The sequence below is a fragment of the Eulemur rufifrons genome, chromosome 15, assembly GCF_041146395.1.
Source record: "Eulemur rufifrons isolate Redbay chromosome 15, OSU_ERuf_1, whole genome shotgun sequence".
NCBI lineage: Eukaryota > Metazoa > Chordata > Mammalia > Primates > Lemuridae > Eulemur > Eulemur rufifrons.
Genome location: NC_090997.1, coordinates 92,093,601 through 92,121,432, shown reverse-complemented (window position 1 = coordinate 92,121,432; position 27,832 = coordinate 92,093,601). Strand labels below are relative to the sequence as shown.

General features: G+C 39.6%; 1 protein-coding gene across 1 annotated transcript in view; it reads right to left on the bottom strand.

Annotated features, from left to right (window-relative positions):
• Nucleotides 1–22,037: 22,037 nt before the first annotated feature.
• GRM1 (glutamate metabotropic receptor 1) overlaps nt 22,038–27,832 on the bottom strand; it is a 350,013-nt gene continuing 344,218 nt past the window's right edge. The window contains exon 8 of the mRNA XM_069488836.1: nt 22,038–22,998. Within this exon, the coding sequence (XP_069344937.1) occupies nt 22,092–22,998 (907 nt within the window). The 3' untranslated portion in view covers nt 22,038–22,091. The remainder of the gene's footprint in view (nt 22,999–27,832) is intronic.

The following is a 27,832-nucleotide window of genomic DNA, read 5'->3' as shown; positions in this document are numbered from 1 at the left end:
GGGTCTCGCTCTTGCTCAGGCTGGTCTTGAACTCCTGACCTTGAGCAATCCACCCGCCTCGGCCTCCCAGAGTGCTAGGATTACAGGCGTGAGCCACCGCGCCAGGCCTGTTTCCCCCATTTTCTCCAAACCAGCATTACAGTGCCTGCTCAGAGACATCAACACCAGCCAGCTAGACACACCTCCTCAGAGGACTGTCCTAGAGCCCTATAGGCTTTCTCCTCCAAGTTTCTAAATTTTAATAATTCCACCCTCTGTCTCTTGTGTCCTGAGCATTATGGGCAGTAGCTGCTTCCTCCAGTTGCTAACTCTTTGCTGCCTCAGTTTTTGTCTACCCTTTCAGTTATCTACTTAATAACTTTTTACATCTTTAACAATTACTTATATTCCATTTTCATTTTTAAAATAACTGATGTATGAGTCATAATTCAACCAAAGAAGCAGAAGTAATGGGATCTCTATATGATATCTGCCTATCTATCTATATTTATATAGGTATACATAGATACATACAGCTATGCATATATATTTATGTATATGTATATGTATACATATATTTATATAATGTATATATCACATATGCATATATAATGTATATAGCATATATACATATACATACATACACACACACACACAATTTGGCTTAAATGACTTTTGGTGCTGGCTGTACATCTCTGAAATCCACAGGGCAGGCCATCAGGAATTGGACACTGAGATGTTTAGGAATAGGCTGATGCTTCTGTCCACAGGTGGGATTTCTTCTTCTCCAGGGAAGACTTACCTCTGCTGTTAAGCTCTTTGAGTTTATAGGATCAGCCCCACCCAGATTATCTAGGATAATCTCCTGTATGTGAAGTCAACTAATTATAGACTTTAGTCATATCTACAAAATACCTTCAGCAACACCTAGATTAGCATTTGCCTGAGTAACTGGGAACTGCAGCCTAGTCAAGTTAACACAGCTGAAGTCACAGTTTGTGTGGTTTCTGTCTCTTTACTGGACTCTGACTTGTATGGACCCTCTCCTTTATATAGATTGCTGGATTTTTTGGTTGAACAAATGATATAAAAGAAGAAAGGGTGGAAGAATTGCTAATTCTTCTAAGAGATTATAAAACTAAATCACTTATAAATTTAAAGTTCAGGCTCTGGCTCTTTGTCTTTGTTCTAAAGAGTGATCTATATTTAGGAAACCTGCTTCTATTCCTGCCTTTGGCTTCTTTTATTTGATATTATTACCTATAAATTATGAAGAATACAACTTAAAGTTTTAATGAACAGCAAGAATATATTTTTGTTAAAACAGTGCATTAAATAATGTCTTCTTGATTGACAGGACATTCATCAACCTGAATTGAATTTACCTTCATCTATCTGAATGTTTTCCTCAAAATGCCCACATAAAAGAACTGCTATAAAATTTGATTTTTTCCCTATTATATTCACATATTGTTTTGATCTTAGGAAAAACACGTGGTGATTTCTCTGACCTTAAGTTACCTTCCCCGTCTGTCATCTGAGTTATTGTAAGGTCAATGGGATAATGTATATAAAGATGCTTTGTGCACACTGTGAGGCATCCTTTTTGCTTCAGGGACATTAACTAGGATTTCAAAAAGAGGAGCACATAGCAGTTCTGTTTTGTCAGCTTTAATATTTTAACTCATTTTTCTCATTCCATTTTAAAAAGCTTTATTGCATATCTGGATTTATTTGTTGAACTTACTATTCCAATAAAAATCATTTAGGAAATTGCTTCCTTTGGAAGGCAGTTATAAAGAGATTTATGATTTTGATTTCCTAGATTCATTTTTCAGAATCATGCACATGAAGTGAAGAAATTGTTTAGCTTCTAGTAAGTACTTCGTGTCCCTAAGCAGCTTTTATACAGCTGGGGAGCCAAAGTTAGACCCGAGAGACCAAAGGGAGATCTACCCTTCACTCCATCCCATCCTTTACTAATGTTCTGAAAATAAATGCGCTTGGATCCTGATTGTATTCCATCTGGTCCTCATGTTGATGTGACTGTGATCTCTGGGCCATAGCCTTGAGAATGATTTTTTGCCTGCTGAGAACACAGTGTCAGACAATGTGGAATATGAGTCTATTTAATATTTCCTTCTAAATATACTAATCCATTCTCTTCTGGGAGTTGTTTCTGAAATGTCTAACTCATTAGGTTGTGCTACAGATAAATTTTCTTTCCTGACATGTAGCCATCCACTCCTGTGTACCCAGGAATGACAGAATACTAGGAGGAAAAGTTAAGGAAGAGACAGTTTTGATATGTGTATGTATTAGTTTGCTAGGGATGCTGTAACAAAATACCAGAGACTTGGAGGCTGAAACAACAAAAATTTATTTTCTCATAGAGAGGTCTGGAGGCTAAAGTTCCAAGATCAAGGTATCAGCAAGTCTGATTTCTTCTGAGACTTCTCTCCTTGGCTTGAAGGATCTACCTTCTGGCTGTGTCCTCATATGGTCCCACCTCTGTGCACACTCATCCCTGGTGTCTCTGTGTGTTCAAATGTCCTCTTCTTATAAGGACATCAGTCATATCGGATTAGGTCCCAAGCTGTTGACTTCATTTTAACTTAATCACTTCTTTAAAGGCCCTATCTCCAAATACAGTCACACTCCGAGGTACTGAGGCTTAGGACTTCAACCTATTAGTTTTGAGGGTGACACGATTCAGTCCATGACACCATGCAAATAGCTCCGTATGAGGCATTATGATAACCATTTTGTCACTTAACTTTAAAAAAACTTATCAATATAGGCTCTATTATTTTCCCCACTGTACATGTGAAAAATATGTACTAAGTGAAGCTAAGATGGTTGGTGTTGAGGCTAAGTAGGTGGAGTTGATGTTTGTGGATGAGAAAATGGTCCCTGGCACCAAAAGAAATGTGAGCAAAGTATAAACTTGAGGAAGTTTCTGTCTATGGCTTGGGGAACATTATAAGTAAGAAAACAAATTGCACTTACATTTTATATCACTTGAGTGAGAACTTTCTTATAGTTTGACTTTTTCAAAATCTCACTTAAGAAAAGCTGATCATGCCATAATATATCCGGGAAAGGCTCCTGTAATTCAGACCTACCTTCTGTAGCAGACACTGTCAGTGCTTTGCACCAAATGGGCCTTTGTCAGAGCACTGGACTTGAGTTCCTGCAGCTCTGTCTCATTTCCAGGGCTTGCAGAGAGCAGGAAGTACCTGGGAGCTTATGTTCCCTCCACCCAGGGCTGCCCATTTGGCAGTGGCTGACTGGCATATAATAAGGAAGCCCTGCAGCCCACCTGGAGGCAGAACAAACTCTGCAGTGTAACTGCCGCTCCACAACTACCGTGGGAATCAGGCTGAGACTGGGACTTTGCTGGGAGTCTCACTCTTGCTTGGCTTCTTCTCCTTCCCCAGTCTGCTTCCTCGGTCTATGTCAGTTGTCTTTGGTAGCATGTCCTTAGTAAATTACTTGCACATAAAATTTTGACTCAGAGTTTGATTCTCGGGAACTCAACTGAAGACAATTTTTGTGTCTAAATTTTATTCTAATTTGCTTGAGTTCTTTAGAGGCAACCAAGGATTAAATCAAATATAATAGTGTGAGGGAACAGGATTAGAACAGGAAACCCACATTTAATTCCTGGCTCTGTCAGTATCAGCTTAGTGATTGGATCATTCATCGCTCCTTTCACAGAAAAGCAACTCAATCAGACTTAAAACACACACACACACACACACACACACACACACACAAGGACTTAGTTCATTTATATAACTCAAAATCCAGGAGTAGCTCTGACTTCAGGTATGACTGATGTCATGAGAAATTTGTTTCATTCCTTGTGACTTCTCCCTGCATTGTGGCAAGATGTCACCATGAGCTACAGTTTTCTCCTTACCGTTCAGGAACCTCTGCAGAATAGGGGCACCTAGTCTCCCAAAACACCAGCATCAGTCCTGGGATTGACTCTGATTGGTCCAGTTTAGGACATATGCCTGCTCTTCAACAAATGAATGCTTCTGGTTGGCCAGGTGGGGCAGATTTCCTTCCTTGGAGCCAGGGCAGAGTCAGCCTCAACTTAATTATATTGACTGAGAGTGCGGAAGAAGAGATGGTTCCTTAAAGCAAAACTGAGGTATAAGAAGAAAGGCGAATGGATACTGAGCTAGACAAAATTCACTAGTTCATACAGCGATCTTGAATGAGATAATTAACATTTATGAACCATTCTATCCTTACTGTTGATTGGAGATATAGTATCCATCACATAAGGTTGTTTCGATGATTAAATGACATAGATGTGTCAGCACATTGCCTGACACATAATAGTGGTTCAATAAATGATAGTTATTAGTGCACCGTTGATGCAGTTATGTTCGGGCATCTCAAGGTCCCTTCTGTCTAGAGCATTTAATTATTCTATTTTAGGTTTTTGAGTAATGAAATCAGATGTGAGGGGATAAACTAAGACAGAACCAATATCCTAAGGACATGTGCCTGGAATGGCAAAGCCTCCAGGAGCAAGTCAGAATGCGCTAAATGTTATAACAGAAGGCAATTCTACTGTGAAACTCTATTATGAATACCGATGAGATTATTGCACCATAAAAAGCAAGAACCGTATCTTATTCTTTGAGAGGATGGGGATTGTTGGGAAGGGGAAATGGTTAGAGAGGTATAGAAGTATTTGTATTTCTTTTCTACTTAACATAATGCCTATTAAATTACTAAGTAAATAGTAGGAAAATACAAGATGTATAGAAATTTTTTTATGGATGGGTATTGAATAACAGGAAGCATCATCTGTGGCCCTTGGTAGAAAAAATTAAATTTTCTTTCTTTGCTTTATATTGAGGCTCAAACTTATTATTCCACATACCCATGTGCTAGCTGATAATAAAACAAGCTTTCTTATAATGCATTATTTCTGGCTGAATGTCCAGGTGTCATTTAATAATTTTCTTGATTGAATGTAAATATATTAAAACCAGAAAGCAGAAATTCCCTTTACAGTTAAACATTTGGCCTTCCTTCTTGAAAATACTCTTTATAATTACAATTAAATTAATATTCAGTGGTTCTTGTTGCCTTAGATGAACACAGAAGAAAAGAGAAAGGTAAATGAGAATATTGGCTTTATCTTTATTATTTTGGCTTCAAATCTGTAAAATGTCATTCTGAAAATCATTTTGTATCTATAATTCCCTCAGTAAAATGAACCCTTCCTTTTAAATTGATCTTTAAGTTAAGGTTGTATCCTTTTCAATTTGAGAAAATTACAGTTTCTCCTCTAAAAATATTTTCTCTTGTTGTCACTGGGTAATATTACTTCATTGATTTTGAAAAGAAAAACAATATCAGATACCCAGATATACCCATATAGTTATATGATTATTGATACATAGAATAATTCTTAAAGCTTAATGGGACCTAATAAAATTGATTACCTTCACAGAGAACTGTAACTCTGAACTCAGTTTTTACTGTGTACCTTCTTTCCTGTTGTTAAAATGTTTCTACATGAAAGTAGAATAGTATCGTAATCCGCCATATACTTGTCATCCATATTCAATACTTATCATAATTTTCCACACTTGCTTCTTCTTTTGTGTCTTTTTAAAAATTTATTTGTGAAATATTTTATTGTGCATTCTAGACAACATATCATTTCATCAGTAAGTACTTCAGCATACATCTCTAAGAATATATGGATATTTACTTGTATAACCACAATACCAATATCACTCCTAACACAATTGCAATGGACTGAATGTGTCTCCCCCTCGCCCACCCAAACTTTATCTGTTGAAGTCCTAATCCCAATGCGATGGTATTTGGAGGTTGGACCTTTGGGAGGTAATTAGGTCATAAAGGTTGAGTCCTCATGAATGAGATTAGTGACTTTATAAGAAGAGACTTGGGAGCTACCTAGCTCTCTTTCCACCAACTGAGGATACCAGGACATCTGAAAACCAGGAAGTGGGCCTTCACCAGACATCGGTTTTGCCAGCACCTTGATCTTGGACTTTGCAACCTCCAGAACTGTTTTGAAATAAATATTTACTGTTTAAGCCACCCAGTCTATGGTACTTGGTTACAGGAGCCTGAACTAAGGCAACAATTAATTTTTGATATCATGATATACCTAGGCCATTTTAAAATTTCTTCAATTATTCAAAAACAGTCTTTGAAAAGATTTACATATTTCTTTTAATTGTAATTTTATAACATTAAATGATTATTATCATAAAGACATTTTAATCTAGAGCAAAATCCTCTCCCTTGTTATTTTTTATACCATTAACTTATTAAAGAAACTAAGTCAATTTCCTGCAGACTATCTCACAGTATGTATTAATCTGTTTGCTTCTTCGTGGTTTCATTTACTTTGTCCTTCTATCCCCCCATAATTCCTGAAAACTGGCTGAGTTTTGATTAGATTCAAGTATGTTATTAATGGTTTGCTTATGCAAAAGCTAAATGGCATTTTAACCATATATTTCAACAAAAGACCTTATCGATGTATTAAAGGTCCATCTCTGATCCAGATTCTGCTAGATGCCTACTCAAATGCCTAGCATTTGCAAAATGTTCCATAATATATCCATAATATTCCATATGTTCCATAATATTTCTTCTTGCAGGAAGTTGTGTATACATGACCATAAGGAAAAAGTTTGGAATGACCAGCTAAAGAGCTAGCCTTTGACACAGGGGGACTTTGAAGTTGTGAAAGTCCCTTGTTCAAACTTGGTTAGTTGAGCTGTAGGAGCCAAACTCCTAGAAAATATCAGAAATAACAAGATTTAACACTTACTCACTTATTTGTAGTATGGCTGCTCTTTTACTTTGCAAGTCTTAATGTTTTTAATTCCATACAGTTTGTTAAATAAATTAGGTTCTCTGGGAAACATGCTGACTTTTTAAAAACATTATTTACTCATTTACTTACAAGTTTATTTATCAACAATCATTGAATGCCCACTTTTTGCCAAGTACTATTCTAAGCATTGAGAGGAAAAAAAAATCTCTACAATCATTTAAATGCATTCAATTCAATTAAAAGTATTCAACATTTAATATGTGTGTATATAATACACAAAGCATGAATAAGGATTTACTATGATACAAAGAGGTGTTAGATCACCTGTTCTGCTGATGTCTTAGTTTAGTGGTTGGGACAAACATACCCATGTCATTCTGAAACAAGCTGTGCTGGACTAGAAAGACAGATGAGATGCTACTGATGTTAAGGGGAGATTGAGATCGTTTCTAACTAAAGGCTCTTAGCCTTTCCTTTCATTAAAACCTTCATTTGGTGGCAACAAAGCACTCGAAATAACTGAGTTGATATGGTTTTTGTTCATATGTCTTAAAAAGTTAGATTTGGGTTGTGTTAAAATGGCATCTGTCATGATGTCATGAGCATGTTTCTTAATCAGGAATAGCTTGCTGCTTTTATAGTAGTGTTTTGTCATTCACTAGCTAAGTGCACTTGGGAGATAAGTGATACGTGTTCCTATTGATTATATGTTTGTTTTGTTTTTCTATTATATGCAGATCTGCTCACCCCCGACTCCCTCTTGTTTCTGACCCATGTTCGGTGAGAGGTGGCGGGCTGAGTGGTCCTATGGGAAACAGGTACACATGAGGTCAAAGGCATTGCTGGAAACCCATTATCCAGGCAATCACTGCTGTGGTCTTGCACAGAAGCCTGACCAGGGACTAGTCGTTAGTGAATGTAGAAAGTGCAGGTTGCTGAAGATAGACGGATGAAAGACCCAGACTTCTATTTTTTCTCTAATATAGAACATCTGGGCTTCAGAAGCAGGCCTTCCTTTGCCATCCTGACATAATTAGGCAAAGCCAGAGACAAGCACAGCTCACAGTGTCCCCACTTTATTCTCATTATTTGGCACTACCTGACACTGAATTTGAGCAATCCCACTGTGGACCTCTGACTCAGAGCATGGTGATCACAGAAACGGTCTTAAATATACCAGGAGAGAAGTGTTTAAGATGTGGCTCAGCCACTTACTAGCTATGCAGACATGGCAAGGTGCTTAACTTCTCTGAAGGTCACCTTATTTGAGTATGAAATGGGGTTTAGAATACTTTAAGGGGCTTTTGTGAACATCACATGTGATCATGAAAGTAAAAGAACTCTGAAAGTTATACAAATAAGGAATCACAATCCATCGTCTTGGAATACATTTTGGACAACCTTGTTTTATTTCTGCCAAATAGAGGTTTTATTATTTGCTTTTGTGTCAAAAAACATTCACCTACTAGGAGTTAAAATAAAATAGGTATAGACCCTTCCCTTTAGCTGATTTTGGTGAAAAGGACATAAATGCAGGTGGTGGTGATGAGGCTGTACCTGAGTAATCACAGCTGTGAGGACACATCTAGGAAGCAGGAAGGGTTAATGGGCTTAGAATAGCAGCTTGTCTTAACCTCGTTCAACTAAGGGAGTGATCAATTATCAAGCTAGAGTTCAGGATCTGAATGTAAGCAAGTTTGAGGGAAAAATAAATATATGAATTTGGTGGAAAGGAAAAATAGAACTTGGCTGCAGTAGAAGAGGAGAGAGAGATGAGCAGAGGGGAAGGGTTTGAAGGGGAGATGAGAGGAGAGAGGGAGAAGTTGTGGGAGGGAAAGAGGAGGAGGGATGCAGGGAGTGAGAGAGAGAGGAGCTGGCCTAGGACTCTGCAAGCTACTGGTAACCTCTAGATCTAAAGCACAGGTTCTCAACTTCAGCTGCACTCTGGAATCACCCGTGAAACTCTAAGAGTACTGATACGTGGGTCTTACTCCCAGACATTCTGATTTAATTGGTCTGGGGTGGATTTTTTAAATGCTCCACTGGTGATTTCTAATCTGCAGCCAAGCCTGAGAGCCTAGGAGCCAGAGCATGTCTCTGTAACTTTAATGTGCGTACAATTCTCCTTGAAAAAATGCAGGTCTGGGGTGGAGCCTGGTATTCTGTATCCCTAACAAGCTCCCAGCTTCTAACAGGCTCCTGACGGACTGGTCTCTGACTTCTGGAAAAGGATATAAGGTAACTGAAGAAATGATAAAATAATAATGATGATAACGTCAACGGTAGTTAACGTTTAATGAGTCCCAAATGCGCGCCAGGCGCTGTGTTGAGGGCTTCCCAGGTTAACTTGTCAAAATCCTCAGAACAACCATTTAAGGGTTGGTAATATTATTAACTCTGATTTACAAATAAGAAAACTGAGGCTTTAAAAGTCTGGCATCTTGCCTAAATTTAGAAACCTGGTACATGTATTTGAATTCTGGCAGCTTGATACTAAGCCTGTGCTCTTAAGGGCTCTACTGTCCTGGTTCTGAAACGACTCTGTAACCTTAATTTTAAATGTTAGGTATATCTCAAGAGAGAAAATCTGAAAGAAAAGGCAGATCTGGAAGTATCTACAATACTGACATAGATATAAATAAGGTTACAGCCTATACCTGGCTTACGGCTTTTAGCTGTGGAAATGGCTGAGGGAAGTGGCACGAGAATTGTTGCAGAAGTTCTTTATTCTGGATAAGGCAAGTCACAGACTTTGCCAAAGTTCACAGCTATAGTTTCCACCTTGCCTGCTCATTAAATCACTTGGGAAAATTTAAAAATCCTGATGTCTAGGTCACACCCCAAATCAGATGAATCAGCCTCTCTGGGAATAGGACGCAGATGTTAGCATTTTCTAAAGCTTCCTAGGAATTCCAAATCTCAGCCGACATTATCAGTCCCTGAGTTTGCAGTGGGGGGTCCTGAGAGGAAACTGATGCCACTGAAGATGAGTCCAAATGTCACATTTCGTGGGCAGCCTACACTAGCAGCTAGAGGTGTTTTCCTCTTTCTTTGGGCTGCGCTGGCCTCTGTCTCTGCCTCTCTGAGAACAGACCACATTCCACCTTTAAGATGGATATTTGTGCCTTTATTCAACTCCCTTTGTAGCCTATAGTTTTGGGGACTGTACGACACTATGATATGTAGCAGTATTACACAGAAAGGTTTTCTCGAGGCAGTGTCCCCAGGAGAAGCTCGTGGCAGCAAAGGTTTCCACGCTCAAATCAGTGGAGGTAACACTGGGCACATACCGCTCTCTTAGAGAGTTCCAAAGAATAGTGCATGTAAAAGCTCTGAGAAGTTCTGGAATAAGCAAGCATCTTTAACTTTGTCTGACTGATGGTTTCCAAAAATTATTGGAACATAAAACACCCTTTTTATTCTGTTTTTTATATATCAATTTTTTGGAGGAAATTCTAGAAAAGAGAATGGTCTTATGGAGTGAAATCTGGCTAGCTACAAACCTGAAAAATAGCACTGAACATCATAGGGTTGTTTTGAAGGATTAAATTAAATGAGATTACAAATAGTAAATATAGTAAGTAATATAAATTAAATGCATCACTTATGTAATGTGTCTATTATAGTTCTTGATGCTGGCGTTTTTTTTTTTTTTTTCTTTTTCATCTTTGTGGTCTCAACAGTACCTAGTACAGATCTTATGTTAAACAGACCACACACACACACACACACACACACACACACACTCACCAAGCAGTCATGATCCTAGCTATATTTCCTCTTTCTAAACAGTAAGAAAATTGCATAACTCATAGGTGAGTGTCGGGAGCATTAAATGCCACCTAAATTGACAACTTCCTCTGCATTTCCTCCAGTACTAATGGTTATAGAATAGAAAGGAAAAGAACCCTAATTCTGCCTTTTGCCAGGTGACATACAATTGGTGACACAATAAAGTAGCTATGGATCTTTTTATTTATTAAGAAAAATCTTTGAAAGAAACAATTGCGCAGTTATATGGTCAAAGTGGGCAGTGATGTCGGCAGAAATATCATTTTCTAACTTTATTTTTGAATATAAGGGACAATGATATTTGCTGAGAAATTAAAATTGCCAATATTCCAGGCTTTATTTTCACTATCTTGAGTGATCCTGTGATTTGTGATTTCCCCATGTGAAAAATGATTTTTCTCTCCTTCCTTAGCAGAGGAGACAAAGTTTATTTGTAATATTCAGGTGTAGTTCAGGACTTTCTAGACTGAAGCTTAAGAAGAATCAGCTTGAAAATCATATTTTTAAAGTTTTAAATATACATAGATGGTGTTTGTTAAGCTTTGGAAAAACATTTGGAGATAAAATTAAAACCTGTCACATATTTATGTTGGTTTTAAAGAAGAGGAATGTGGATAACATTTGTTTTTAAGTGAAACTGCTTTATACATTATACATAATGCTCTGTAGTATCATTACTTTGACATACACAAGAGCTAGAGATAAACAAAATTTGTCATTCCATTCTACCTGCATGTTCCAACAGAAATAGCAAACAGAACGATGGTAATCAGGGAAAACTAAATCTTTCATGGTGCCTATTTTCCCTTTAGCTTAGCCTTTCTATTTAAGGCAAATTCAGAATGGTCACATAGAAAAAGGGAAGAAGGATAATATTTACAATCTCTAGCGTTTCAGACCTCAGATCTAAAGATTCAAAAATAGGGTCAAAGGGAGAAGCAATGAGAATCAGCAATCTTTTGGAAAGTAAAACAGGCTAAAGCTGTACAAAATTGGACAATAATTTTGCCACCTGTTAACAAGAGGTAGGAAATGTCTCAACACCAGTGCAGCAACCTGATCAGGGAAATAAATGTAAATCATGCCATAAATTCCACCCTCCGCAAATTGTGGAAATAACCATGTCAGCCTACAGGGTCGCTTGGCTTTGCTGATGTGGGTCACTGGTCAGAGCCCCTTTATTACTTCCATCTCTCCGGGTCTCAGACCCTGCACCTCTGGCCAGGGCATTGCAGTCACTCTTTGCAATAAAGAGTGTGTTTGTACAGGAGAAATAGAATGTATCTAATCAAGTAGTAAATTATCCTATTTCTACAGGAGAAGTAGATTGTATTTGATCAGGTCAGACGTTGCCAGCCTAAACAAGCAGAAACTGCTCATTAATTATAAGTCCTTTCTTCTAGAGAATTATTTTCATTCTATTACTGAGGTTCTACTATAACCCTGCAGAAGTAAGAATTTTATCCCCACTCCCATAATTTTTAACTAGTTATTTAACAAGTTAGGCAATAAGCAGAAGTTAATTTGCATTAGCTAAAATTTATAAAAAAATTAAAAACTTTAATGATGTCTTCAATCATTTAAAAATGCTTCTCCCCATCACCGCTACTTATAGTAATTCAAATAGAGGTTCCAATATGAAAGGGGTAAAGGTTATTTTAAAACACATCTAGCTACTGGTTACTTGGGGCAGACTTGATGTCAGTCTTCACTATCAGACTCGGTTGTGTTAAATGAAAAGGACTGGTCACAAAAATCTGTGCTAAAAATTTCTGCCACGTGCTTGTCTATGTGGCTACATGAAAACAGATCATGCATTGTAGTCAAAATCTGAAAAAAAGAAAGCAAATCAAAGGAATCTGCTCTATCAATTACTCTGTTGACTGGGTGCAGCGACGGTGGTGTCAGGGGTGAAAGTGGAAGGAGATTTAGAGATTTGCATAATTTAGAAGTCAGGTAGGGTAAGCCCTGGATTGTTTTGATCCTATGAATCTCATCATCATCACTTATTAGCCCCATAACCCTAGACAAGCTACTTAGTGTATATAAGCCTCAGTTTTCTTATATGTAGGTTAGATCTGATAACTGTGGCTGAGGCGATGAAGGCTGAAGGCGATGAATTCACCATTGGTGACCTTAGACACTAGGATGACTACATTTCTTAGCCTCCCTCCTGGTTAGGTTTCAGGGGAAACATGACTGAGCTCTTTTGGCAAGGTGTGTGGGTGGAAGTTAAGCCAGCCCTTTCTGCTTCTGGTCCTTACAAACATCCTGCACAAACCTCCAGCTCATTCAATTCCCCTGCTGCAGTGACTCAGGGACCCCATATTCCAGCTAGGGTTGCTATCAGCATGGAAGTGGGTGACCCAGCCTGCACGTGACTTTATGTAAGCATGAAATACATGTTATTTTACTTAGACACTGAGAGTTCCTTCTCTTCCTTCCTCCTTCTCTTCCTTCCTTCCTTCTTTCCTTCCTCCATCCTTCCTAGCATATCCCAGTCTTTCCTGATTAATACAGCACTTCACACCTACTTCACCCAGTTATATGGGTGAAACAACATCAAAGATATAATACTAGAGACATAGGAGCACATGAAAAGTTCTTAAGACATTTATTATTATTTTATATAATCCAAACACATTATTTTAGAAATAAAAATGCTGAAGCTTAAAGGAATCAAGTGGTTTATCCATGACCAAACAGCTAACTTTTAGTACAGTTAGAGATTTCCAACCTACGGTTCTTTTACTGTAGATTTTTCCCCCTAAATCAGATATACCACTTCAGTGAAAGAAATATTTAGACACATTTAATCTGCTGATTGAGGTTAGTCTATTCAAAATGGGAACTGAGTTTATGTTGAAAATATAGCTAATATGTTGAGGGTTTGCTGTTACACACACAATGTTGACCTTAATTTTATAATTGTTGGGTGGTTCTTATTAGAAATTTAGCTGACTATTTTTATATCCACTCATGAAAGTTTTCACATTTTTGAGAAGATGAGTAATTCCCTCTCTAACTTTTTTTTTTTTTTGCTTTAAAATCTTTTAGTAAATATTCTGGAAGTAATAATGACCTATTTTTTTTAATAGCAACTCTTTAAGAAATTCTAGATTCTAAGTAAACATATTACTTTTATAATGGCATGTACGTTATTAAATTGCAGGACCATACGATAGGATGATTACTATAAATATTTTTATTTCAAATATTTTGTTAATATCTTTATAAATTACTACAATTATATTGTGATTTTAAGTTAGAATTTCTTTTCTCTTGGTAGCTTTCCATTGTGAGTCAATGTGTGTTAGTAATTCTGCTTGTGTAGTTACACAAACTTCCCCAAATCCATAGAAGCTTAAAGCCCCTTGGGAGATAATTCATACCCAGTTTGCAACTGGCAATTCTAGAGCCAGTGGTATAAAATTTCTATTATTTTGCTTTCACAGTAAGTGTGCTTATTTGCATCAAGAACTTCAAGAAAAAAAAATTTTAGCACAGCTTTTCAGCATAGTATGGTGGTTAAGAATGTGGACTTTGGAATCCAGTGGGTGTACTGCACTAGCTTTGTGATCTTAGGCAATTTACTCCAGCTTTTTGAGCCTCAGTTTTCATACACATAAAATGAGCCCTATGTCAAAGGATCTTACCAGGTCAAATGTGACATTAGATGTATATTTTGGGTAGGGAAAAGTAATTATTACTAAATAATTGACAAGATAAAATAATCTTAGAAGCTACTTTAAAGAAATAATACTATATATAGAAAAAGCTTTTGGCATGAAATAATTTATCAAATGATCAAAGTGTCTAACAGTAGGGAAATGGTTAAGTAAATTACAAGACATCCACATAATGAAGTTTATGAAAGATTTTTGTGAATATCGGTAAGAAATACCTTTAATGCTTTTAGCTTGTGAATACTAATGAGGTCACTTAATGATTCACCCTAATCCCCTACATGCCACATGGCAAAGACCATGCCATTCCCAATTCTGCTGGGTCTTTGGAGAAGGGAGAGCGCATTGCCTTTCCTATAATTTGCACACTGCCTGCGCCTCTGCCTTCCCTGTTTCCGTGGCTGCTCTTATGGCCTGTTTTGGCTGTTGTTTCCTGTGGACACTTTACTTGTCCCTGTGGCTGTTCCCTGCATCTGCCCACAGCCATCCATCCATCTATTCCTGACTCAGACTGCCCACGTGGTGGTGCTGACCCACCCCTGACCTCTGACAGCTTTGAGGCTCTCTCCCTTGCTGTCACGGAGAGCTCAAGCACCACCTGCTCCTTCTGTTGCCGATGTCACAGGCACCGTGTCAGCACCCTGCTGCAGGCTGGCGCTCTGCTTGGCTGTCCACAAACAGGGGCTCTGGCCCTCATAGTCTGTAGCACTTTTCTTTCCTACTGGCCTGCAAGGACACCCTGCCCCTGTTTGTGGCTTATTCTAAATTATACATGTAGGAGTGAGGGTACAGTAGGGGTGGCAGAGTGAGGGGCGTGGGGTGAGAGACAGTTCAGCCCCTAGAGATCCATTCTTACCTTTGAGCCACAGCCCTCTCCACCGCCGAGAGCACCATGTTCTGATGGGTTTAGTCACTGCTCCTACCAACCCAAGCCCTTCTAGCCCAGGTTCCATTCTCATTTCTCATGATTTTTTTCTTTTTATTTTAGGCCATCTATCGCCCCTCCCCATAACCTGGTTTCCATGGGACCCTCTCGTCTCTCAGCCATGGTGCCATACATTTGAGCCTCAGTGAGAAACCAGGTATGAATTATTTCCCAAAGGGTTCCTGGATTCTGTGGGGTGGGGGGAACTTTACCTAACTGCATGGACAGGTGATTCCTCAGATCTGATCAAGTGGAAGCTCCTGCAATAGATCATAAGGCTAAATGAAAACAAGCAAGAAGCACTTATAAATGGAAGATGATTCTAACTCTGTTAAAACTTATGTGAAAGTCACTAAAATGGAAAATAAAAGTATCTACAATGTTGATATTTGGATAATGTAACTATAGATTTTTTTTGCTTCTCAAATTTCTACAATGTATTTTATTACCTTTTTAACAGAAAAATGACAGTTTTAGAAATCATTGCAAAGAAACAATTCAGAGGCTAACAACACACTTATTTAAAGCAAAGTTCCACTTTCATTTTCTGTTTAATTTACTCTTTCTTCAGTAGTGTCTTTGGGTGATTCTAGAAGTGCTGTTCTCACTGAAAGTGCTTCAATACACCTTTGCTTTGCATTCTGCAACTCTTTGTTTTCACACCTCTGTCTGTACTGGTATTTGTGTCTATGAATATATCCTCTCTCTCTCTCCCCCTTTCTATCCATCTCCCTCCCTTCCTCTCTTCCTCTCTCTCCCCATAATCATAGCTGTAGCAGATGCTCTCTTGGTACCTTGACCATATCTCCTTGGCACTCACCTTCCTCTCACGGGCCAACATTAAGGTGTCCAATGCCAGCATGTGGGACTCTTTGCCTGAGGGCTTTCTGTAGAGACAGGAACCTGTGCCTGGGACACCCTGGGAGTAAGGAGAATGAACATGCATCTCCCTCCCCAACCATGATTGGCAGGAACTGGTTGGATCAGTGTCTCCAATTCCCTTGCCCAATGGGGAGTGGGGACAATTGTGAGGCAAGTTCTACACACTGTTGGAGAGTTCCCGGTAGGACTGGGCCCCTGTTTCCCACAGTGGTAACTTGCATGACAATGTCCCCTTTATTGGCTGCATGTTGTTTGCTGCTTCTCTTCCCGCTCTCCTACTGGAGCTTCCAGGGATCACTTTTCCAATACACATCTTGGACTCAGATACTCCTCTCCTGGTCTCTTTCTGGAAAAACCCAACTTAAGAAAATATTCACATTCCTATCCATATCCTGCAGTTCATATAAAAATGGCTTAAGGGTTACAGTTTTCTCTGAGCTAAGTGTGAGCTCAAACTGTGGCAAGACTGCTGACAAAGTTAACACAACCATAGACAGCACTAGTGGAGTCGTGGTTAAAGAGATCAAAATATATGTGGCATTGTGTCTGGGTCTGGATGCAACATATTTGAAAAGATATTCAAAAATTGGAATATGACCCTGGCCTGATTACGACTTTAGGTACATAACAAAAATAACAAAGGAAGTGAAGCTATTTGATTGGAGAATAAATCACTAAAGAATGACATAATCACGATATTCAAGAAGCTGAAGGGAAGTCATGAGCACAGTGGATGAAATTTATTCACTCCTTTTCCAGAAGGCAAAGTTAGAGAAAGGCAAATTTCAGCTCAGGAAAATGAAGAATTTTCTAACAAATAGAGCTTTCCCTTATCCACGCAAGCACCTAGTCCCTGGAGATATTTAAACAGAGAGCAAAAATCATCTATGTCTATACCATCTTTAAAATAAACCCGGGTCACACATGTAATCCTCTGTGGTTCTCACAAAATCTCATTTCAGTTTCTAGAATTTCACCAGACAACCACCCTGTTGCCTGCCTTGCTAGTTTTTCCTTTTAGTTTCCCCGATTCCTGTGATACTTTCATTCTGGATTTGTGCCCGAGTTCTGTTCTCTGGCCGGTATCATGGATTAGCAATGTGGTTTCGGACATGTTCCCCTGGTGTCCAGGGCTCTCAGCCTTCTCCCTTGGCACAGCAACTACAGGCAATGGGCACTGTGCCCAAGCCCCACCCCAGTCAGTGCCGGCTTCTCACCTTCTAGGAAGAGGACCAGGACACGGGGAAGTGGAGTCCTTGTTTTAAATGACTCCTAAGTTTACTTCCAAATCTAAAGATTCTGTCATTATTTTTCGTTTTAGTTTTTATTATTCTCATTCTTAAGCTTTGCTCCTCTTATTTATTGACTTGTAAGTCTTCCTTTCCAAGCTCGACTCTGAGAAAATCAAGCTGGTTTTCTGTTGACGGTGTTACTAGTTCAGCTCTGTAACTAAGCTCTCCCTCGCCTCCTGTTGCCCCAACCCTTGGTAACTGGGTTTGCCTTTCACGTTGCCCAAAGAAGTGTATTTCTGTGGGAAAGAACCCCAGCCCCTGCTTGTCTCTTGGGTGTTTGCATTGCCCTCACTTCAACTGGTGCCTGCCCCAGCAGCGTCTGTCTCACCTGCAGTTCTGCTGCAGAGGACGCTGTCTCCCACACCCAGCACTGCCTGGCCAGCCCTCTGGCTGCACTCAGTGGACGGTGAGTATCGCCTCCCTCTTTGCAGGAAAGGAGGCCCTGGTGCCCTGTGCAACAGCTCTTGCTGATGCCAAAAGGAGAGCTTAGTTTTCATGATTAAAGCATGTGTTGTTCCAGCTGGCAGAGTTAGGATTAGCAGATAGAAATATAGAGCTCTAGACCCCTATAAGGATCTTGGGATAAATCTTCAGGGCATTGATCTGGGAACACTATATGCTGTTATACGTTCATTTACTGTTATTACTTTCTCAATAAACCTTTTCTGAGTATCTTCTGTGCCCTGAGGGCTCAGAAATCAGAAAGAAAAATTGATTCCAAGCAAAAAGGAACTAACTCCTACATACTTCCCTGGGCACTGAAGAGGAACATGAATTCACAGGCTCTGTACTTGCTGAAAATGGAGAGTGGAGCCCTGCTTGGCCACTTCCTAGCTGAGACTCTGGGCAAGTTTCCATGCAGCAGTGGTATGGGGAAGATTAAATGAGAATGAATCCAAAGAACCTAGCACAGTGGCTGGCCCAGAACAGGTTCAAATGTGCCCTGTCTCTTTGATTCCTCCCCAGGGCACTCTCTGTAGAAAGCATGAAGCAGTTAGTCAGACATCAGTTGTGATGTCTGGACCCTAATCCCAACCTGTCCAAATGTCTTCCCTAGGTTCCAGGTAAAGCTTCTGAACTCTTTCCAAGTGGAGGCCCTTGTGGCCTACCATGGTAATTGGGTACATCTTTGAACTAACCACCTTAAATATTTTCCTTTTCTTCTTTATTGCTTTTCTCCTTTTATCTTTTTCTTCCCTGTTTTTTTTTTTTTTTTAATTCTCTCTCCTATGACTTTTACTCCTGAGACACCAAGCTCTCATTTCATTATTTCTTATTTTATTGTCTAGGCACACTGAACAAACCTCTGGTGTCTTACCCTCTGTTTCTGGTAATTTCTTCAATATCAGTCTTCTGGTATGGAACTTGCTCCTCCCATCCAAATGCATCACAGCCTCATGGGTGTGGCCTCCGTACCACTGCATTCTCTTTTTGAATGATACTTGGGAAATTTCCTACTTTGCAGGATTCTCATGGCAGAGAGTGTGAGTAACAGAGGCTCCCTTGATTTAGGGACCAGTGAAGTCCCCATTGAAATGTAGAGGAATAGAACATGAGGTGAACAGAAGGGCATCAACAAGGTAGGAAAGTAGCTCCCCCTCAAGGGTGAGCCAAGGACAGAAAAGCCTCATAGGAATCTGTCAAGCCTCACATGCTCTACCAAAAACATGAATGACAGTATCTGTCAAGAGCATTGGAAATTTTAATTTTGGGCCCATGTAAAGCCGCTATAGCTTAAGGTACCACTTTCTTCATCATTAAGTTATGCTCTACTTTATCACCTACCTGATCTGCAGATTTTGTGTGGTGTTATCCAACATTTACCTAGAAGATGTGTTCTGAGCAAATTCAAACCATTGGAATTGTTTCTTACACTAGTCTTTTTCTATTATGGTAACTCTTACAGAGCATAGAGAAGAAACATACACATTTAATAAATAGAAAATATTTATTATACAGCATTATCAAGGTTATTTGACAAAAGGCAGTAACGAGCCAAAGGAAAACACTTTTACAAGAAGCAGAACAAGTTGTATAAGCACACACATCAAGGTGAAGAGTTTCTGACCTTTTGGTATAGGGCATGTGTGTGTACGTTTCCAGTCTTGAACAATTATGATATTAGAACTAATACTCTATTATTCAGGAAAATTCATAATCATGATAATAGTAGGCATTCAGAGTAATAATGTGTGATCAGTGTTGAATGTGTTCACCAAATGTCTCAGAGCAAAACCTCAGAACAAACTGACACCTTACATTTGAATAGAAGTTGTTTTCCTCATCCATTCTAACTTAAAAAAATCTGAATGCACAAGTCCTGTGATATTAAGGACATATGTTAGTGGCATTAAGATAAAAAAAAAAGTTTTACTAATAATAGATAGTATGTTTTCCCTTGCAAGTTTGCTAATTTGTAGAAATCCATCTATTTAGCATTGGGACCATTTATTTTCCTCATTCTGTTTTATTACAATGAAAACATGGAACTAAAATCCACATTTCAGTCATGAGGTCTTTAAAGGTGTTTTCAAATGATTTTTTTTTAAAGGAAGGGCAGTTCATTCTTGATATGGAACTAACTAGACTTGACAGTTGAATATGGTGAAACATAAGAAACACAAGCCTCCAACATTGGAGTTGATGTTAAGTTCTGAACAAATGATGCAGTGGATATTCAAAGATTCTAAGATGATTTTGGCTGAGAAATCAGCAGCTTCGACATGAAGGAAGCATATTAAAATATGACTGAACATAAGGCATAAACAAAGACTTTTAAGGGGGTATAATTCATTCCACAAATAAAAGAAGAAATCAAAATAGCGAGAAAAATCCTTTTATTGGGTGCAAAAAGGGAGGGTCAAGATGGAATAAGTAAATTACATGTCCATGGATATTACACAATAGCAAATAACAAAAATGTAAAGAAAAGTTATGACGGCGGAATACAGGAGTAAAAAGTACATGAAAATAAAAATGAAAAGAAGGCAAAATGTAAGTGATAAACAACTGAGAAATTATGACCAGACTTAGATGTTACTGTATGCTAAAAACACATAATGCTCAAGTAGCTGTGGAAAACCTTCAAAAAAATGTAAAATAACCTGAAATACTCAAAACACTGGTTTTTCAATCTTATGTTATAATAATGATATGTGCAAGCTTATAAAATGTACCTTTGACTGTCACCCTCAGTTTCTGTGAACTTTTAATATAATAAATTTTCAAACCATTTCATTAATAACATATTTCCACATCATAAAATATCTGAAAAATAAGTTCCCTCTTAGAAGAGGAACAACCGTCTAAGCTGCCTCTGAAAAATATTGGGCCACAGTATTCAAACCTTCAAAGAGTTTCTGTACATATTGGTGACAATGGTCTATAAAACATTACTGGAACATAAAAAATAGCTATACTATCTCTGAAAGACATTCTTCTAGTTGCATTTAGATTGACGTTACATTGCGCAAATTTTATAATCACACATATACAAGGACAAAGGAACACATTCACTCGCTAGTTACAGGGACTTCAGTGACAATAGGAAAGAATTATTTGTCATTTAAACCAGTAATAGTTGCTATGAGTACGCTGTTAGGTTCAAAGATGGATTTGTTTCTGTAGTACATAGGAGAAACAATGGCACCACATTGTACATAGACTGTATCTTAGAAGTTCAACTGGTAAGTATTATTTGCTACAATAAGTGGAAGGTAACAATTTTGCCACATGGTTTGTTCTCTTTTAACTGAAGGGCAATGGAGAGCCCATTTGGCACAAACACAAGTTAATGCACAAAAGGTCTTCTGCCACTCTCAAAACAATCTCTTGTTCTGGCCTTTTCCCAAAAATCACCAACAAGCGAGTCCGGAATGTGGGAAGCCGATGGTGGTGACTGGTTTTGTTCAAAGTCCCAGGCTTACGTACTGTTCTGCTCTCACTCCTTCCCCCGGTAGCACTCCTGAGGAAGCACTTTTTGGTAATGAGTTTGTCCTTCTTCCTCTTTTCCTAAATAGAGGGAAATCGCAGAGCAACAGGGGGTTCATGCACCTTTCTTCAAGTGCCAGAGCAAGGCTGGCACTGGATGGGGTGCCAGTTCCTGAGTCTCCTGAAGACTAGGAGTCTGTCACCCAGCAGGGAGAAGGGCTTCTGAGAAGTGAGCTGCTGTCCCCTCATCTGTTCACTGGGCGATTCCACACCCTGCGCCCTCCCCTGTCTGGCTCCACCAGGCTACGAATGCCATCAGGTGCACTCATGCTTCAACTGGCACGTCCACGTGGGCTGTCCCTTCCCAAGCGTGGCCAATGTGTGTGGGCATATATAGCTATGCACGATTGTGCAAAAGAGGAGATTATTTTTGTTGATTTCATTATTTATTTATTTATTTATATGTTTTTTGCGATAGAAGTTACATACCATATGGAATTGTGCTTTGTCAGAATTCCCTTTCTTCCCAGAGACTAGGCTTTTCGATAACTCAAGAATCAGAATCCTGGCCTGGATCACGTCGCTTGGTGTCTTTCCCTCTCTCCTTAAGGCGGCAGCAGCAGCAGCAGCGGCGTGTCTTCCTCTCTGGCCTTGCCCTCCCCTCCCACGCTTCTCCTCCGGCCTCTTGCACGCACATCTCTGGAGGTGCTGGCGCTCCCTGGCTTCTCGCGCTTTGCCACGTGGACCCCTCCTCCCTACAGGGTGGAAGAGCTTTGCTTGTAGTCCCGCAGAATGGCAGAGGCGTAGGACACGTCGGGAGGGGTGCAGAGCACCGACTCGGACACGGGGGAGCTGGGCACCGAGCTGCCCGAGGCCACCGAGTCTCGGAAAGGCGACGGCGGCGTCAGGGCGGGCGAATCCTCCGGGGTCAGTTTGCTGGCCGCCTGCGGGTCCTCCTCTTCCTCTTCCAGTTCGTCTTCCTCCGTGTTCCCCTCCCGCTCGTGCTCGTACACGTACTCCTGGAGGAGCTTAAACCTCTCGCTGTCGTCCTCGTCCTCCGCCGGCGAGGACACCGGCTCCTCCCCGAAGGTGCTCAGCTGCAGCGGCAGCATCTGCAGGTGCTGCGGCGGCGGCGGGGGCGGGTACAGCGGCCGCAGCCCGTTCCCGGGCCCCCCGGGGCCTGCCAGCACCGCGTGGAAATCCGGGATCCCGGAGGCGAAGTTGTTGACCACTCCCTGTAGGTGCTCCATCAGGGACTTCTGCGGGGGCTGCTGCTGCTGCTGGAGAGGAGGGGGCAAGCCCTTGGGGACGGCCGGCTCGGCCAGGAAGAGGGGGGTCTCCTCTGCGGTCAGAGGCGGGGTGGTCGCCGCGGATGGCACGCGCCGGTGCACCACCATGGAAGGGCTGCCCGGAGGGCTGAAGCGGACCGGCTGGGCGTCCTCCTCCTCCTCCACGTTGTAAAGGGTCTTGGTGCTGGTATCTGAAAAGGTCAGGCTCTTGCCGGAGCCTTGGTAACTTTTAGTGAGGGGCTTGATGACGGCTGTTTGGTTGCAGGCCGTCTCATTGGCCTTCACGTGCACAGAGAGACGGTGCCACATGTGCTGTCCCTTGGGCACCTGTCTTCCACCTGGTTCAGACCATGACACAGACTTGCCATTAGAACTATGAATAAAATAGAGATGGATTTATTTGCAGATAGATCATGCACACAGCATAAAATACATATAAAACATGTGCAAACCCAGCTCAATGTCATTTAACTGCCCCCTCTTCTGTAGGCCTTTGCTCCCCACCCCCGACCTCCTCTTATTGTATAAATCAAACACCGAAGGCTGCAGCTACCAGGCGCTGCCTCTGAAGCTGCAACCAGTGAGTCCACCCTATGCCAAGAAAGGAGATATTAACCCTGAGAAAAGTTGTTGGGGAGAAAAGCCAGTCTGTTGTAGAAATAGCTATTTTCATTTAGGTCTAAGATTTCACAAAGTTTGTTCTCTCTCTCTCTCTCTCTCTCTCTCTGACACACACACACACACACACACACATACACACACACACACATACACACACCCTCTGAAAGCTTCCCAAACTGATGGAGGAAAAAATTTCAAAAAGAAATATTAGTTACACATGGACAATAAAACATAATGACTCTAGTCCTTGGGACAAATTAAAACCTGCATATAAAGCTACTCTCATTGTTTTGCAGGATTATAAAATAGATTCCTCTGGGTAGTCCATTCCTACATGCAAGTATTTCCAGTTACCAGAGCGGCATGATCATACACATTGTACCTGTATGGAAGAGAAAAAAGCAGATGACAGAAAAACCCAGACCCATGGTCCATTCACATGCTTTGTACCTTCTGATTTTCGTTTTGTATTGCAAAGCATTCTCTGACACATCCGATGGATCACAATTCACATAAAGGCCCTGATTCACAGCACAGAGTTTGGGATTTTCCCACTAGCAACATTGAAGTAGATGTGTTTGAAGAGCAATAGAACAGGAAAACCCAGCAAAATACAAACGTCTATATGGTGCTTTTGTCCTCCAGTATAGTTTGATACAAGTAAGACAAAATTAAGATTCAAACAAAGCAAAAGTTACTGAGACGAAGACCAAAGACCCCTCCCTGCCTGGCTCTTTCGTCATTGAGCTTTGGTGGAGAAAACTCTTAGGGTGCCAGCTACCTTCTAGCCTTATCAGCTTTCATCTTCATGGGACCCTTATAAAACCAACCAAATGGAATTTCTCCCTGAAAAAGAAAAAAATGAGATGTACAGTGGCATACACCCCAAATGCTGTTCTGTATATTGTAATAATTTTAGCCTTACTTTTAAACTCTGCTTATTTTCTGTACAACTTTTAGCAGATGGTGGTACCTCACCACAGAATTCTATTAATAACAAGAGTGTTAATCCTTAAATTGAGAAATAATTTTTTCTTTTGTTTTTTTAGAAGTTTTCTTTTTCTCTGTCACTATTAAAGCAACAGAGAAGGTAGCACAACACAAATGCATTTGTGACATTAAAAGAAATAGAAAAATGAACATTTTTGTCTTAGGTGGAGGTATGAATTAGACTACTCCATATTCTAGTCTTTCATTTGGAAAAATGTAGGAAATGATCAATCATTAACATAATGGTTCATTTAAACATTTTGCAACTACAAGAATGCATATTTCAAAAATTGTATGTGACAGTCACATTTATAATGAGGGTAATGTTTTGACATTTCATATTTTATAATCCTAAAAAATGAAGTGAGTCAAATAAGTACAGGTTAATGTAGAAAGTCTGATATTGATTCTGAACGTAAAGGCTCTAAAATAGATATAACAGCTAAAATTTTGACCTCATTATTTGGGGAAAAAGTAGTTCCTCCACATATTTGAGAATCTGTGCTGCATTTTTAATTGTCTAAGAAAAATTTCATCTCTGAACTATTATAACAAATTTAATATTTCTCTCAAGTATATCAATACATTATCTGAGGATGTAAAATTTCTTATAAATGCAGAATTTTTGACTTATTGACTTCCACATTATCTTGTTAGAATAACTAACTCTCTTCCAAGTTGAACAAACTAAGGAATAGGACAGTGGTGTTCCTGGCAAGAACAGACAGTCAACCAGTCAGCCAAAGACAAAACCAGAATCCACACACAGTTTCTCTTCTGAGTTTGAAACTTTAAGTAGGCGTAGCTCTCACTTTCATCTTTCTCTGTTATCTCCATCTACCGTTATATACATATGGTTTCTCTTTATGCATTTGATATGCCTCTTCCAGAAAATATAAAACCTGGTTACCTCTTACCTTCCTTAAATATGCCTTACAATTCTGTCCAACCCAATTATTGCATCATTTTCAATTGCAATGGAAAAATATTTTTCTTCCCCAAATGCCCACCCATCAATATTCATTAAGAAAATCATTAAACTAAAATGCTATCCTATGTCTTCATTTGTGTGTGTGTGTGTGTAAGTATAAGTGTGTTTTAAAAAACAACAGGTCGCTTGAGAGCCAGTCTGTACCTAATTCAACCAGCAGGCTTAAATGTCCAATGAAACGTTGCCCCAGTCTCCATACATGTTAGCAAAAAGGCACCTTGTATTCCTGGGAAACCCTACCCTGACTTCACTTCACCCACTCACTCACATGGGCTGTTTTCCTCATTGTCTAGGGGTTCTATGTGGGCCTCTTGTAAAATCACAGATGTCCATATGTTAACAGAATTATTACTAATCTTGCAGAAAGATATAATCACAATTTAGTTCTATTTCAATTGAATCCAATTTTTATTCTTGTGATGGGAAATTTTCACTGTGGCTATCAAAATGAGCAACTTTCCTTCCCCTCAGAGTTCTGCTCTAGATTTCCTGTAAAGCACTGTTTAATTAGGAAACAGATCTAATGCCCCAGGGTGTTTATCAGATTAGGAAAATTAGACTAATCTTTTGTTTTCAAGGACAAAATAAATTGCTTTTTAAAAACCAGAGAGAGTAAAAGACATGTATCATCACACAGAAGTTGCAACACAAATTGTAGACTTTGGTCTTTCAGAATCAGTCATTTCTCACCTGTGGTCCACATATAACATGAATGGTCCATGAATCTACATGTGCATTAAGCATTGTTTTTAGACTGAATAAATATTATGTCTTTGTAGATAATGCATTTCTGTTTTTAAATGTTTGTAGATGCTGTTATGGTAAAGTATGCTGTTAGATACAAGTGTAACTAAATTCTGAGAAACTTGTTGTCTTCTGTATTCAAATGGCTATTAATAAAGGTATATTTACTATCATAGACTCAGGTGAAAGTTTAATAACTGTTTTGGTGAGAAAAGGGGGTGTCCTATTTTAAAACATTTGGAACCCATTGCTGTGATATTAAGAAGGGAAAAATATATAAAATATGGGGCATAAAAAAGAAAGAGATGTATTATAAATGTACAATATTACTATGCAATAGGATGTTTATTTAATCCAAGATAACTAATAGCTTCTGCTTCAGCCACCAGATTCTTCCTTCTATTATATAATTTTATATGGTTTCCTAATCTTAAGAAAAGCAACCTGGTTTAGAAAACACCGCATAATTGTTACAAAGCACCCGTCCTCCTCTCTCTAGCTTCAGAAAGATAGACCTTAGACCTAAAACAATCTCATATTTGAAGATCAAATGCATCAGGATTTGGAATAAACATCTCAGGTGGCTAAATATATTTACTGATATTAAGTTATTAGAGGAAAACACCTTTAGACCTACAGAGACTAAAGATGTATAGAGTGATGTATAGTTACAGTGTGCAGAGCCGGGCAGCCATGAGGCTGCAGCTCCATCTACAACAGGTTCAGCATCTTGCTTTGCTTTTTCTTTCATTAGATAAGTATCACAATCACCCAAACAGAAAATCCAATATTTACAGCACTTTAGAGAATAGAGAGTAGGTGATATAAACAGATTAGTATATCTCTGGCATTCAGTGATCCTGTCTGTTTTATTTGTTTTGGTAAGTACTAGTTACATCTGCAAAGTATACTGCTCTCTGCTCCAAAGAGGTTTAAAATGGGAATAACAGTGGGTGGGAGTTTGAGATCTGTAGGGAAGCGTCCTGCACAAGCTGCCTGAAGGGGAAGCTTACACACCTGTCTCCCTTCTGTCCAATTCAAGTCTTTGCCACCAGGCTTACTAGTTTCTCAACAGATATAAGGACAGGATCCAGAGAGCCCCCAGACAAGGCAAGACCTTCACATAACAAAGAAAGTCTCATTCCTTGGAAAGCGAGGAGGGGGGCATTTGTTTTCTCTGAGAGTGAACAGGGAAACAGGAGACTCCACTGGGTCCCTGCATGGAGGGAACGGCTCACCAAGAAAAGAAACCAAAACCCAAGGCTTTGGGGCAATTCTGCTGTAGCCTGGTGTCCTGCAGCTGGGACACCAGGCCTTTCACGGAAGAGAGGAGAGGTGCTGCCCCCACAGAGACTCGCCAGAAGAAGTGCTGGAAATGCAGCTAAGTAATCTCGCCTCCACGTGCCAGAATGCAGTTTGAGCAGCTGCTCTTGCAGAAGCTCGGGCACAGCATCCTTTGGATCAGACTTCTGCTTTCCCGGGCAGCCCCAAATTTGTCATCGATACCAAGGACTCCCACTGACACCAGTTCCACTTTTTGAAAGCTTTCCAGAAAAATAGCATATTTAGTATATTATTGTCAAACCTAGGGGCTGGTTGGAACATAATTAAAATTCCTCGCTTTTTTGACTCACCACTGGTTGTGAGGTAGAGAATCTCTGACTGTGCTTTTGAAGACAAATGTTTTCTAATTGCGTGAGAAGTTGGTAGCTTTTGTTGATATGACATCTTAAATAGCATTGTGAATTTTGTCCTTTTCCCTTTTCATTCTAACCTCATTGTAAGCTAGTCAGAGAACCATCGGCTTGCTGAAATTTACAATATGACAAAGTCTAAATATACAGTCCTTCTTTTAGGATCT